The sequence below is a fragment of the Euleptes europaea genome, chromosome 8, assembly GCF_029931775.1.
Source record: "Euleptes europaea isolate rEulEur1 chromosome 8, rEulEur1.hap1, whole genome shotgun sequence".
In the NCBI taxonomy this organism is placed as follows: domain Eukaryota; kingdom Metazoa; phylum Chordata; class Lepidosauria; order Squamata; family Sphaerodactylidae; genus Euleptes; species Euleptes europaea.
Genome location: NC_079319.1, coordinates 58,671,670 through 58,686,908, shown reverse-complemented (window position 1 = coordinate 58,686,908; position 15,239 = coordinate 58,671,670). Strand labels below are relative to the sequence as shown.

Below are 15,239 nucleotides of genomic sequence, written 5' to 3'. Positions count from 1 at the left end.
TACAGTAAAAGCACGGCTGTAGTTCTTATAGAAATTCACCCAAACATTTAATAGGAAAAAATAATTTTCATCCATGTTTAAATGAGATCAATCAGGAGGGCAAGCAAGTCTTATGGAACATTCTGTAGCACTGGGTGCAACCACTAAAAAGACCATGTTCCCAATACACAGCAGTGTTATATTTGCCCAAAATGGTATCTTGAGAAGCTCATCTGTAGCTGTCAGGGGCAGAGATGATTCCCACAGGAATATTCTCCCAGGTATTGAGCCCAAACTTTGATATTTTATAGAAATAAAAAGCCCTAAACTCAAGTGGCCTTAGCTTAGAGGAAAGATTACAAATGTGATATTGTGTGGTAATCTGTAGTCCTCTGGAATTTACAGTATTTTGCAAATATGCAATTGAGAGCTCTCAACAGTATTTGCTCAGTCAATCTGTTGGACTCCACAATCCATCAGTATAAGACCTTAACCGATCTTTCCTTTATTCTCCTTTCCCCGTCAACCTTTCAGATTCTGATATAGTTGATACCCTGAGGGTACAGAACCTGCATGGATTAATAGCCTAGGGGCTGGGGAGCCTTCAATGAAGAGGGAGAAGGGACAAAAGCACCCCTCCTCCACCTGTTAGCAAGATTGATTTTGCCCTTCCTCTTCTCTGCACAGCCTCCTGATCCAGGCACAGCTATTGGTCCACGCAAGACCCACAACCCCAGGGATCAATTTTCCCAAGCTCAGACAGGGCTGCTAGGACAGGACCAAGGAAAAGATTTATGACAGATCACGGAGCGTAGGCTGCTGGATCCAACCCAATGGGTAAAACAGTAGTTGAGACTTCCTTCCTCTTGTCTTATTTTGCTTCTAAAGCCCTTAGCTGCAAGACATGAAAAACAGCTATATTGTTATATCTATCTCAGCAAAGACCTCATTGTTGCTCTGCAGCAAGGTTACCCTAAAGCCAGCTTACTCCAGGATACCAGAAAATGGTAGCCCTTCTCTTTCTCGCTCTCTAGAGAGGTATGGTGAAAGGGCTCAAGACAGCCCTGGAGGCATCCAGCCATTCCTTGTGCTATTCAGTCAGAGCAAAGGTTTATGTCATTTCCAGATGCTCAATCCCCAAGCAGGGTAGGGCAAATAACAGCCAGCAGGATAAAGAATAGCAAGCAATCTTCAGCCAAAACTCCCAAAACACTTCCTATAGGTTGGTTAATAAATATAATTTAAAAGAAAAACAACATATTACATACTTATAAAAGTGTTTTATTAGCCCATTTTATAAATCAATGTAGTGTAAATAGTTTTATGCAAGGTGAACAGTTTTAGAAGGGACTAAAGCCCCCAGTGTCCTTTACTTCAGTATTCCATTTCAATACTCATACCCAGTGCTAGAAGAGTTTCAAGGATCCTGTCCCCTAGCAACTGTGATGCTAGTGCTCAAGAATTTAAAATGTTTCCCCCCACACTCTAGAACAATTTACCAAATTGATGGATACCAACAAAAACCATTAAAAAGCAAAGATCACAAGCAACCGAGCATAAAAAAAAGATGGAACAAATATTTCGAATTTGTGTGGGTAACTCATAATCAACACTACTTGTTTGTTTCATTATAGTTCAAAAGGGCTGATAGTGGGGCTAGTATTTCCTTGATGGAAGCACACTAACTTGCTGGATTCCAAATACCATGTTTTGGTTTTCAAAACACACCTTCAAAAGCCTTAATTCAGATGGGAACAGGCAAAAAACCCAAAGAGCCAGAAAATGAAGCATTTTAACAAGCATCTGAATAAGGCCTCTCTAGACAGCTTTAAATGTGTATTAAACCCCTTCGTGTTCCCGTAACAAGTTAAGAGGTCGAGAGATATATCGTCTGCGAGGGTGAGGATACTGAAGATTGGCAGTGTCAGCATCACAAGAGTGCTCTATCAGAGGAGGAGGAAGTAGGAGCTGGGCATAACTGGACCACCTTGATCCAGCCCGTGGGGAATCCAGAGGGGGAAAGAAATACCTGAAAACAATTAAGACAGGAACACCAACAAAAAAAAACACACAGAAGAAAGAGAAAAGTAGTAAATACAAGGAGAACCAAAGGGGAGAGACACATGCTGGAAAAAAGGCTTTAGTAAATCCATGCTGAACAGAAAAAAAAACCAAGATACAATGGCAAAAATAAAGTCCCTGATTCAAAACAAAATTGATTGTGGAAGCATGGAAATTGTTCCTTAAGAATACAGTCACAAGGGATCATGTAAAATACGACCCATGTGCATTTCACTAAGGAATAAGTTAATTCCTAACAATTATAAACACCTTTGCTTACTGACTTTGTAAAACTATGCAACTCATTAACTAGCTTTTAGTAATACTTGCAGGAGACAGGCATACATTAATTATGCATGTACGTATGCTATATTTCCATCCAGTTTAGATTAGCTTTACTGCACATTTTATAGAAGAGATGTAAAAACAGGCTGTTTTTACAAAGTTTAGATTTCCACAATATACAAAAAAAGAGAATTCCTTTTCACTGAAATACAATCTGTGTGCATATTTACATATTTGTGAAGAAAATATCAGATAAACCCCAAACCTCTGCTAAATTAAACGCAGAATTATGCCATGTCGCTTCTTTTCTACTCCACTTTTTGTGACTTACCCGTAATATTAAAGACACCAGTTTGTAATCCTTCTCATTTTTGGAAATTTAGAAAATTTACATAGTAGAATGGTCAAGCTAGTAAACTTTAGAGACATTACCTATTTAGAGTTACATTTACATGCAGTTTTAACAGTTTAAAACAAGATATTTCCTTGCCAAGCCTTGCCAAATGTTTCCAATAGGGCACTGTTTCAGTTTATTCCAGGGCAAAACCAGTTGTTACAAAGAATGCAAAGCTTGATGCAATGGTCAATAATTCCCAGAGCAACTTCCAAATGTTCATTTGGAGGGGGTTCACCACCACAGTGCAATGATGAGATGAAGTCTTATTACTTCATGGAATCATGCCCCAGGAACATGCAGCCATTAGCTAAAATCATTCTTGCTAACAGTACAATCCTATGCAGAGTTCTTCTAGTCTAAGCCCACTAAAACAATAGGCTTTGAGTGGAGTAACTCTGATTAGGGTTACACTGGTAGTCAACTAACTACGGTATCCCCCCCCTTGAAATAGTATTTACAAGTGAAACAAACTAAATATAAGATACCAACTGTACATGCATCAAATTACAATGTTGTTCACATTGTTTAAGCATTCTTTGTGCATTACAAATTCATCAACAAAATTGTAATGTTGGGTATTTAATTGAACACTTCAAGATGCAGAACAACCAAATACTCAGAAGAAATTTAAAGAAAACCAATTGACTTCAGTGGCTTCACGCTAGGATTTTCTCTCCTGTCATTTTAGGATACAAGGATAGTAATCCTCACTGAATCCCTCCCACCTCCAACAGTTTCAGGGAGGAAAACTGTCTCTGCAAGAGGGTGATTCCCCCACCCCCGCATGGTTCCAACAAAAATCGTACTGCGCTGGCTAGTAGAATTCATATACAGTGTTTTTTTTAAACAGAGCCTTTTGATTTGCATTTAGTAGTAGACAGACTGCTGGTGTCTCGGGAAGAGATCAAACGGCGATGGGGAGGGGGAAAAGGAGTTCGCTTTCCATTCCTGTGTGCATGCAACAAGCAGCAAAACAGCAAAGTTACTCCAGTTAGCTTGGTATCAGCTGTGCTTTCTGTTAAAGGACATAATACAAATGAAGAAGGGAAAAAATGCATCACAATTTTAGACACACATGGTTATAAGCACAATAAGAATACCGTAAAGCAGTATTTGGTAGGTTTAATTAAGTTTTAATCTTTTCCAATCACTTTATTACTTTCCTGTTAAAACACAATGAATTTGATCTTCAAAAATGTTAGTAGTGTTACTAGAGTTTACCAACAAAGTACCAAACAGTGAGCCCTAAAATGCTATCTACTAGTTTCTCTTACCAACGTTTCTAGTAGTCAGCATTTACATGTGTACTGCACAGGATCTACAGACTATTAATTACAATATGTCCACTTATGCCCTATTTTCCCTTTTCGTTTACAGTTTGAAAACCCTATCATTGTAGAAATCTAATATTTTAGATGCTTTTCGTTGCTAAGCCTTCACTGCTTCTTACTTCAGAATTGTGCCCTAGCATTCATTTAATCTAAAAAGATAATTTTACCATCATAAGGGGACAATGTAAGACAAACCTGCCATTCAGCTGGGGGTGGGGAGTAAAGTTTTATCATCCAGTTAGTGGGTGCAAGTGGTAAATAAACCATAGTGTGTGTTGTTGCAGTATTTTCATTATAATTGGGAGTGGAGGACCAGACCAGTTGCACACTCCAAAACAGGAAAATTAGCCAGCTCTTCTCAATGGTGGGCTGCCTTTGAGGTCCACATACAAAGGATCACCTCTATCCAACCACCATCAAGTTGCACAGACCACAACAAGGGAACACAAAGCTAGAGTACACAACTGCATAGAGGTCACAGCAGTCAAGCTGACACCACAGGCCAACTGCAAAGTTTCTCTCCTCTTCAGCAGTGCCTCCAATCCCTGTAAACTCACTGCTTGAGTTTGATAACTAATGAACAAGGAGGGAGAATATTAAGTAGCAGCACCAAAGTGTGTTAATATTAGAACTAGAAGTGTGGGGTGTGTGCTCTCTCAAGTGTGTCAAAATATGCTGCCTTGGCACTAAGAGTTGTAGCCTTGCCACTAGGACACAAGCATGACCGCTTTAAAACTGAAGCTAGCCTTCATGCTTTGTGGCAAAATATCCTGGAAAACATATTGACACTGAAGCACGTGCTCCGAGTTGAGTCCATCAAATGCCACTATTATGATTGCATCCAAGTTCCAGGGGCAGTCCTATACAGTTCAATGTCTGACAATGGTTCCTTTCAGAGGCAAGTTTGTAAGGGCAGGGAAAGGCCTCAAAGACTTTGTAGCTTTCAGTACCCAAGTGGCTGCCAAGCACTACTGAAGAACAGGATGGAAGTTTCCCAAGAAGTCTCAGGAAGTGGCAGAGGACAAGTCAAGGAGACCTTGGTTGAGAAGCAACAGGATGATCAGTGATTTCGAGGTGATGCAGGGTAACAAGAAACACACCCTATTTTTAAAATACTCAAAGGTCTCAGCACATGTAGGATATGAATAATTGATGGAAAATGCTTCATTTATTAAACACTTTACAGCAATGTTAGCAGGACCAGAACAGCTGAACCACTTGCTAGCTATTGATGCAGTATTTGTATTAATAAATATGCATATGAAAATGAGACTTGCTGAAGATTTTAAGGGTGATATTTACAGAAGGAAAAAAATGTAAACTGCAAAACACTCTACCTGCCAGCAGATGTCCCATTGACTGAATTCTGAAGGCTTGGATTGGCTGTGCTTAAAGGAGCATTAAAAACTCCCTGCTGACTGGAGCTAGCATTGACAGGACTTCCGTTACCTTTCAGAATCCCAGTGCATTTCCAGTTGTCCATGTAGTTAGCTGGGGGGTGAGGAAGAGAACAAGCACATATCCCAATTATATTAGCTTTTGCTGAAACTATACTTCGGCATTTATAGTGAAGTCATAATATTATCCTTTAAATACCTTTTTTTAAAACTGCCTTAGTTTGTCCAACGAAAACAAGCAAATTGTTACAACACATGTAAAACTGTTCCTATATGGCTTACTATCACTGTGACCCATGCTCTCATGGAGAAGAAAGCACAATTGCTCTATATTAACTCAGCCTGCTCAACTCATTTAGCTTTTTTAAAAAGCAGCAGCACCTCATCTGTTCCAAGAGCAGCTCACCTCTGAGCTCATGGGAAGGGGAGGGGCTGCTGTCAAAAGTTGCTATAAAAATATAGGTTGATGTGCTGTAGTTTTCACCCTAAATGCACAGGACATAGGAAGGCCACAAAGCCTTTCCCTGCTCAGATCAATTTCTGAATGCTGGTGGATCTCTCTCCCTTCCTCAGAATTCAAAATAAGGGAAGGCCTCTATTCAATAATATTAAAAAGGATCATGCAAACTAAGCCTAAAGATCTGTGGGGGCTTTATACCAGTCTGAATGCAGACTTCCCCTTTTCTTCCTACAACAGAAAGACAAACCAATCCAAGGTTTATTATTTAGAATTCAGTTTATAGTATCACAATTATTTCAATGGAAAAAAACACACATCTTCAGCAGTTTAACTTCTGCAATTTATTCATGAGAATCAGTTTTCTGACTGCACCTGTTACGGTCAGACTGTAACCACTGCTGAAATACATCAAGAGCTATGCAGACACTGAACACACACTGCCAGGAAGTTCTATCAAGGGAATTTTGACTTTTGAGAACTCTGAGGGCTTTAAAAAATATTTATGCATTACATCATAGCTCTCTTACCTTTCCACAGCCTTACACATCCGTCATCTCCTGATGAGGCAAGCACTGTGCCTGTAATGTTCCAGCTCACACGCCAAACTTGGGAATTGTGGTTATCAAACTGAGCCACTAATTGAACTTCAAATTTTGTCAGTCCGGATGAAGCAGTCAATTCTTTTCTATTGAAAAGCAAGCATTCTATTTGGCCAGGCAAGCACAGTCGGCTTAAAATACATGCATCTCAGACATTTGAATTCATTTAAAATACTTATTATGGAGAAGAAGCTCCAAAATCCTAAACAGCAGAACACTGAATAGAATGTAGTCTCTTCCATTTGCATGACGGCTTTACAATAGATTATTTGGTATGCAGTGTGTTCATAAACTTGGTAGATTTGTAATCCTAAGGACAATTTATTTCACACTTCAAAGAAAAGGGTTACACAAATCTGTTCTCACACGACAATCACTGCAATATGAAGAACACTTTCCTGGGAAGGAGCCCCACTGAATAGACCTGCTTAGGATGGTCCTGACTATTTCCTTTAAACACTCACCTGATAGGCTTTAGTGTGAAAATGCGGACATCTTTAGTAGCTACAGCTAAAATATGAAAGGACCTCCCCAGGTTTGGAGCAAATGCAATATCATGCACAGGATCTGTGACGGTCATAAGAGTTTCTGCTTTTGCATACTTCCTGAGGAACAACAGACAGGCAGACTCTTAATTCAAAAGCCAAACAAATGTTAATGTTTTCACAAAGATGTTTTAATTACAACACATTAAAAAATATATTTGAGAATTTAGCAATAAAGGAATGCGTTTTAATTCTAGAACTTATCTGAACACAAACAATATTGCTGTACATCTGTAATGTGGATTTTTTAATGTGTTATGTTATGATGTTATTGATTGATCCGATAGGGTCAACATGTTAGGGATGAAAATATGAGCATGCTGCAGTACAGTATAAAAGGGAACTTTGTCAGCCAAGTATTACTGCCAGCTCAAAGATGGAATCAAGCCATCCTGAAATTATTTTAACCATAACAGCTCTTTGCTATAAAACAAAAGTTTTCCAAGAACCCAATGTTTATTTATGTTATTTATATGCTGCCTCTTCAGAGCCCTGTGAGAGGCAGTTTACAATTAAAACCACACCATAATATTAAAAACAAGTCATTAATGTTCTTTTGGTTGGATTCAATGGTTCCATTCAATAGAGCAAAGACGGCTTGCTTAGCTCCTGCAGTCTAACACAGTATCATGGAAGTTCTGTCTGAACTACTGCGTTCCAGAAAGCTAATGTTTCTTAATTCTATATTAGTAGAAATATAAAAATTAAGCAGCATGGCTCAAAGAAAAACATGCTTTACAGTCTATACGCTCCATATTTTACTTCAGTATCATTCATTCTTTCAAATTTATTGTAACCATCTTAAGGGAGTTTGAATTCTTGGGTAGAACAAAAAAGCTGTTTTCCTGGCAACACAGTATGTAGTTTGGCTCAAGTATAAAGGCTGGCAGGTGTTTTTTTTCTTAGACATGTCTCCCCCCACCCCTACCCCCAAGAAAGATACATGTTGCAGAGACACTAGCAGTATGATGTATTAATTCTCTCTCTGAGTGTCGGTTTGAGGACAAAGCACTTTACAGACTGAAAGTACTTTATAAAATAGTGATACAGTAGTTATTACTTATTAGGTATTTTAAACCAAAAATAGATATCAATTTCTGCTTTGATTTTCAAAAAGATTTAGGTCTATATGGTATGCATATTTTAACATGTATATTTTAACATGCACAGCGAGATCTGCTGACTTGTGTTAGGAATGAGCTAGAATTGGCTATTCTCTCTGCAGTAAGACTACTGAAAGGACACATTGAGAAGACTGTATTACTCAGCATTGCTATCATCAGCTGGCAATTAGAGGTTTTTTCTGGAAATAGTGTGATGAGAAAGCAAGATTCAAACAGCTTTAGAACAGCCCCAATAGCTGATTTTTCCCCACTTTCTTTGAACAGATTCCCATCCCTTACACTATTACAAATGGCTTCTGAGATACCCCTCAGTTTCAAGTACTTTCTGCCATGTGTCACTGGGGAGTGATTAAAAAAACCAAACTTCAAACATGCTCACAGTTGTTTGGATCCCAGTGTCTGACATTAAGCGAATATAAAGTTAAGGTCTCAGTACTTTAACTCTCAGAAACGTTGACACTTGCTAATTATGCACAAACAATACTCTAACTACGTTATGAAACAATTAAGGCCATCACGGAAATTCTCACCTGGTATTTTCATTGTATTCATAAATCTGAACTTTTGCAAGGACGTTCGGACTGCTGTCATCACTTCCTACAGCTATCATGGGAGCGTGAGCACGACAGCTGCAATTACAAAATGAAATATACTTACAAGGGTCACTTAAGGACAGGGTGGGTATAATTTGAATCAAATCGATTTAAATAACGAGTCAGTAAGACTTGATTTAAATCATGATTTTCTACATAAAGCCTCATTCTTGCCCATATAATAATTACAACCAGATGAAGGTTTTATTTTTATAATAATAACCCTTCAGATTAGTTTTACAGTTATATCAAAAATACTTATTTGGTTATACTATTAGAAATACACAGATAGATAATTATGAAATTATTGTGAGGTGAACTATCTACAGTTTCATTCGTGCAACCAGGCCTTGCATTTCTTTGTTGCAGTGTTTGCATTTTGAATGCATGCCTGCCTTACCCATAGATAGAGGAACCTCATTAAAATATTCCCAAACTGGGTCTCTTTTACATCCTGCTGCCATTATAGATTTTCTCCTCCAGGTAGAGAATAATATGATAAACCTCAGGCTACACACACAAAGATCTCGACTTGTGGAGCATTCTGCTCCAAAGGTTTCACTTTCATTTTTACAGCTTGCCCCTACCCCTCCTCACACTTTGTTCCTTGTGAAGATCTATTCCACTCCAAACAGTCTTCTATTCATTGAACTTCCTGAATCTTAGCACTTAAGAGGTGAGCGGTTGATTCTGTGTACATAGATTTGCAAAGGAACAATGGGATTAAGGTCTTTTTTCTCAACTCTGTATGTTTATTTTATCACATTTTTACTGTGAAGTAGAGCATGTTATCTCCGCAGACACAAATTTACAGTTTTGAGAACTGCAAAACCAAGCATTTGTTATAATATCTTCCAGATGGAAAAATTGCTCAAAATAATCTTTCAGAAACCTTTGGAAGAGCATGACATTGTGAATGGATTAGTAGAATTCGTTTATCCCAACATTTAAACATTGTATGTATATACAGTCTCATGCTACAAAATTAAAAAGCTAATCCTTATTTCATGATGAATAACCTTTGGACTATAATGTATCTTAAATAGAAAACTATTTAAACTATCTTTTGATTTTTCCTCAAAAAGCATTTTATTTAAAAAAATCTGATTTAATTCTGAAAAATCTGATTTCTTTGATTTAAAAAAAATCATTGATTTTTATCTACCCTGCTTAAGGATATAATTCCTAAATTATTACTTCTCAAACAAGCATGCACAGTGAATTCAGATGACCCTAACATATAACATTCAAAGGTTCCTTTTAGTTCCAAAATCTCTCTATTAATAAGGAAATTGTAATTTTACCATGCACAAGAAACATACAAGACTTTCCCTCTTCAGTCACTCCTTAGAACACTGGAACTCATCTGCAGCTTATGGACAGCAACATTTATACTTGTCATCAACCAAAAGAACCATATTTACTTCCATCCCTCAGATGAAGCCTGAGCCTCAAGGAGGCTTCCAGTTTTCCCATTCCTCCAGCGACAGCTGTTTCAAGGTGGGAACCACCTGTTGACCACAAGCCCCTCCAGGCAAGGGCCTTGCCCACTTTCCTGAACTGTTAGTCAGGTGATTGGGTAATAGTGCTCAGAGAAGTCACAGTAGTATGCCAAAGAGCCACATGTGACTCCCAAGCCTCTGAGTATCACTGCCATAGAGTCTCAAGGGAAGTAATGACATACCTTGAAGGATTCCAGGAAATACAACTGCAGCTTAGCTTACATGAAATTTCATGTTGAAGGGACCACTGACTGAGATTCATAACATCTGGAGCTTCATATATCCTAACAACGCCATCTGCTGAACATGTTGCTAACATAAGACCCATGTGCTTGGGAGCAAACTTCACATCTGTAACTGACGTCCTACTGTCCACCAGAGTAGTCCTCTTTACCTAAATAAACAAAACCATAAGAACGTTATTTAAGAGTAAACTGGTTGGCCATAGCACATATTACAAAATGAGCAGCACGGGTCCACCCACAGACAAGGTAAGGGTCTCTTACCATCTTCAAGGGACTCCACAGATACTTGACTTTGTAAATTAACAGAAAGAAAAATTGAAAGAGGGGGAAGGGAGGGAATGGCAGTCACTGATAGGAAAGCGCTGAAAAATCCCTGTGCATGAACAGATTATTATGTTTAAAAACATTTATCCTGATCCTTCTGCGCTCCTGCTATCTACTTCCAAGCAATGTGACTTCAAATAGATGGGATAACATGATCACAAAACCCCTACAATTGTATGAAGACCTATAACCATGCGCAGAAAGCAAAGCAGATTTCCAACCTAAGGGGGGGGGAGTTAAGGCAGAGTGAATTCTGCCACAAACCTTTCAAGTGTTAATCTGTGTAGGGAAAATCAGCGGTTTAAAGGTTAAGGGTGAATCCAGTTGTAATACTTCAAAGTGTGAGCCCTCTGTGTGTCTTAAATGGAATAGCAGTTGCAAATAATGGATGTTGTGAGAGGACAGAGGTTTGAATAAATAAGCAAAAGTGATAAGTGAAAATTTACAAGCACTGGTATAAAGTTATAGAAACATGTTAAAAACATCCAAACAAATTTTCTATAAAGTGAGTGCTATGGTGCTATTAGATATTGTAGTGAGTAAGAACATCAAAGTCTTTGTTTAAGCCAGGATGATTTACAACTCTTAAACAGAGTTTGAAGGTTCATGGCAGAATTCTCTGCCTTAACTCCTCCTCTCCCCCTTGTTATAATCTCCCCCCTTACATAAGAATGTCAGTTTGATCTCCAAATATCTAAACAGCTGAGCTGCGACTCATAAAAGCTCATACAGAAATAAATGCTGTTAGTCTTTAAGAGGCCGCTGAACTTTTGTTTTATTTTGCTATAATATACTAAAATGGCAATCACTTTGCAATCTCCACTGAAAGTTCAATCAACCTCACACACACTTTGGTAGTGTGAAGGGGGAACACCCTATTTTCCTTTGTGGCTGGTGCTTCCATTCTAATCTGTATGAAGGCGTGTCACTTTAAAAAATGGAATTATAATTTTGAATTTGGTATTAAAAAAACCCTCTCTACAGGTTATCATGCAAAATGTTTCATTTATCAACAGCAACAAAATAAATCCAGAGATGGAATTAGTAAGCAGATATTCACACTTCAAACCTCACCCAATGACTCTGTCCTCGCAGTTTATCATTGGATTCTCCAACTATTTCTTCCCATACAGCAGCCGTTCTGTCAAATGAGCAGGATGCCAAGACCTGTCCAAACTCTGGATGTGCCCATGTCACACGCCACACAGAGCCACTGTGCGTCTGTAAGATTAAAAACATGGAATTTACAGACTGAACACGACAGTACTAAATATCTGAAGAGTTGGTTTTAATACCCTGCTTTTCTCTACTGTAAGGAGTCTCAAAGCGGCTTTCCCCTCCCCACACTGTTATGTGCACAATGCTTATGTGCACGGGAGAGAGTACTCAGCTGCAAATTTAAGCAGATAAATAAATACATGTTTTAGTTTCAGGCAGAACTTGAAAATTCCAGTAAATGACTTCGGCACAATGCATCATTATACAGACTGTCTCTACATTTAAAAAAAGTAAGGAATTTACATGAGCAGTGAACCCCAATACTAGAATGTTCCCTTCATGGTGACTTCTCATCCCTAATTCCTAGATATTGGAATTCTTAGATATTGTCAGGGGCAAACCCTTACCTTCCAGCTAGCGGTGCAGTGCCACTCTCCATTTTCACCTTTGTCCCAAACCTATTAGGAAATCAAAGAATAATGTCCAGAAACAACCCCATAAATCATGGCTGGTGTAAACTCACAGGATAACTCCAGCTGAAATTCTATACATATTTAAGCAACACTGAACTTGGTACAACTTTCTTCTGAATAAATATGCAGACAGTTAGTCTGAAGCTAAATGTGTAATTATACCTGTCTATACAGTTCCAGTTATTTTGAACCTTTTGTCAAGCTGTATTTTCCTTGCTGAAAATTATAACCCAAAATTCAAATCATTTGAACTTGCATAATTATTTTACAAAAGATTACATACTGATGCTACGAAGGGATCTTGATTACATACTGAATGCTACGAAGGGATACAAACCCAAATCAGGAAAACTGCAATCATACTTTAGAGCCAGGGTGGTGCAGAAGTTAAAGTGTTAGACTAGGACTAGACAAAAAATGTGACCAGCAGTATTATTCCACAGCAATCTCCACAACTGAAAAGCCATATCAATGCCTTTTATTAAGACCACACAAAGTAACACAACACACTGCACAGCCTTTCAAGTTCTCCGGAATGAAGAGTTCTGAAGAACCTGAAAGCTTACATAACATTCTGGTTCACTTTGGCTGGTTTCAATAAAAGTTATTACATGGTTTTTGGTTTTAGACTAGGCCTATGGAGACCTGAATTTGAATCCCAACTCACCCATAATCTTGGGCCAGTCACTCTCACCTAGCCTAGAGGAATGCTTTAAATACAAAATGGAGGAGATATACACATGTTCTTAGAGGAAAGGTAGAATAAAAATGTAATAGACAGCGACTCTGTTCATAAAAGTAGGGGGAAGAAACAAAGACCTGAATATGAAAATGCTAACGCAACAGTTGCTGCATTGCTCATAGTGAAATGTGTACAATCACATAATAACCTGCAATGCTCCTCTCCATAGCAGCTTCTCCAGCATTGCTTTTCAAATCTGTTTACTTTGAGACATTTATAATAACTGCAATAGTACCACAGTTGCTCAAACAATATACAGGGCTGCTTATTAAGGGCATGAGTATACACATGCTTGTTTATTTAGAACAAGCCCCACCGTGACTTTCTTTGGAGTCGGCATGCACCTACAGGGATGCTAAAGTAGTCAATTTATTGTCCATTTCCTCCATATCACACATGTTACCACTTTCAAATTACTATAACATCCACCCTAGCCAACTAGGAAGTTTGCACATTGTATTACCATCTTTGATAGAATTAAGTATTATTTGGGCTCGCTCCCCCGCCCCGATTTTACTATTGCAGCTACCTATATATTATTTTTGTGCAATCAGCTGCAGTTTGGGACTTTGCCACAGAAATCACTGTCCAGACCTCTGAAGTGCAAAAGCACCCTTTGGGCTCATTAGTTAAGTCAAAGGCTTCCTTCCTTCTTCCCTCCCCATAAAACAAAGTGGCTTTTTCCTCCCTTGTAAGAGTCCAGTAGTACCTTAAAGACTAACGAAAATATTTTTTCTGGTAGGGTATGAGCTTTCGTGAGCTCAGATGAAGAAGTGAGCTGTGGCTCACGAAAGCTCATACCCTACCAGAAAAAATATTTTTGTTAGTCTTTAAGGTACTACTGGACTCTTGCCCTTTTCTACTACTGCAGACAGACTAACACGGCTACCCACTGTGAATTATCTTCATGGAAGGCACCACATTTAGCCGTACAGAATGGAAATCCATCAACCTTGTGAAGAAACGTGCACAGGTACAGACAGACATCAGTTTTCTCACCAAATGCAGAACATTTACATACTGATGCTTGTCTGAATTCACTCTCCTCTACTTAAAACACGGATGGATTCACATTCTAAGCTGTATCTGAAGAAGGGAGCTGAGGCTCACGAAAGCTCATACCCTACCAGAAAATATTGTTGTTAGTCTTTAAGGCGCTCCTGGACTCTTGCCCTTTTCTACTACTGCAGACAGAAAATATTCTTGTTAGTCTTTAAGGCGCTCCTGGACTCTTGCCCTTTTCTACTACTGCAGACAGAAAATATTCTTGTTAGTCTTTAAGGTGCTCCTGGACTCTTGCCCTTTTCTACTACTGCAGGCTAACACGTCCTCCCTTGTAAGAACGCTGATTTATAAGGGACGTCGCAGCATCACCAGTTAGGGTAGCGCAGAGTAAAATTTTACCCAGCATATTCAGATCCCACCCCAACATTGTTGTAGGGCCTACTAAAAACCATGGACAAGGCCGGGATCACGGTCCACAAATGTTTTGGAAAGGGCGGTGCTGCGACCGGTCTCAGAAAAGGCGAGGGGGGGGGGAGAGAGAGACTTCCCGCTTTTCGTTCCCGAGGAGGCCCACGCAGCCTTCACAAACGGAGCCGGCAACGGCCCCTTTCCCCGCACCTTCACACTCTGGTCGCTGGAGCAGGTCGCCATGCGCCGCCCGTGGAAGTCGAAGGAGACGTCGTGGATGAGGTCGCGGTGGTCGGCCGCGATGCTGCGCGCGACGAACATCCCGGGGACCTCGAGGCCGCGGCGGAGCTTGTTCCCCTCAGACGGCGCGACGACGTCAACGCTCCCTCCCCTCCCCCGCCTTTCTCTTTTTTCCGGGCTCGCGCGCTCACTCGGCTTCAGAGAACCGCGCCGGGCGCGTGGCCTCGCCCTGGCGGAGAAGGCAGCCAATCGTCGGCCTTCTCGGCGCTTGCGCGTTTGCGCCTTTCCCTCGGGCGGCGACGGCGTCACCC

The 15,239-nt window shown here is 39.6% G+C and overlaps 1 protein-coding gene across 2 annotated transcripts; it reads right to left on the bottom strand.

Annotated features, from left to right (window-relative positions):
* Positions 1–1,573: 1,573 nt before the first annotated feature.
* SEH1L (SEH1 like nucleoporin) lies at positions 1,574–15,010 on the bottom strand. Of its 2 annotated transcripts, none has more exons than XM_056854456.1 (9): positions 14,899–15,010; positions 12,468–12,518; positions 11,917–12,063; positions 10,456–10,667; positions 8,709–8,807; positions 6,974–7,114; positions 6,438–6,595; positions 5,391–5,544; positions 1,574–2,008 (listed from the first exon to the last, which is right to left on the bottom strand). In XM_056854456.1, the coding sequence occupies exons 1-9, from the start codon at positions 15,007–15,009 to the stop codon at positions 1,819–1,821; spliced, it is 1,263 nt and encodes a 420-aa protein (XP_056710434.1). In that variant the 5' UTR covers position 15,010; the 3' UTR covers positions 1,574–1,818. The 2 variants fall into 2 exon arrangements, with proteins under 2 accessions (XP_056710434.1, XP_056710435.1); XM_056854457.1 differs by lacking the exon at positions 1,574–2,008 and adding an exon at positions 3,514–3,737.
* Between the last annotated feature and the right edge of the window lie 229 nt (positions 15,011–15,239).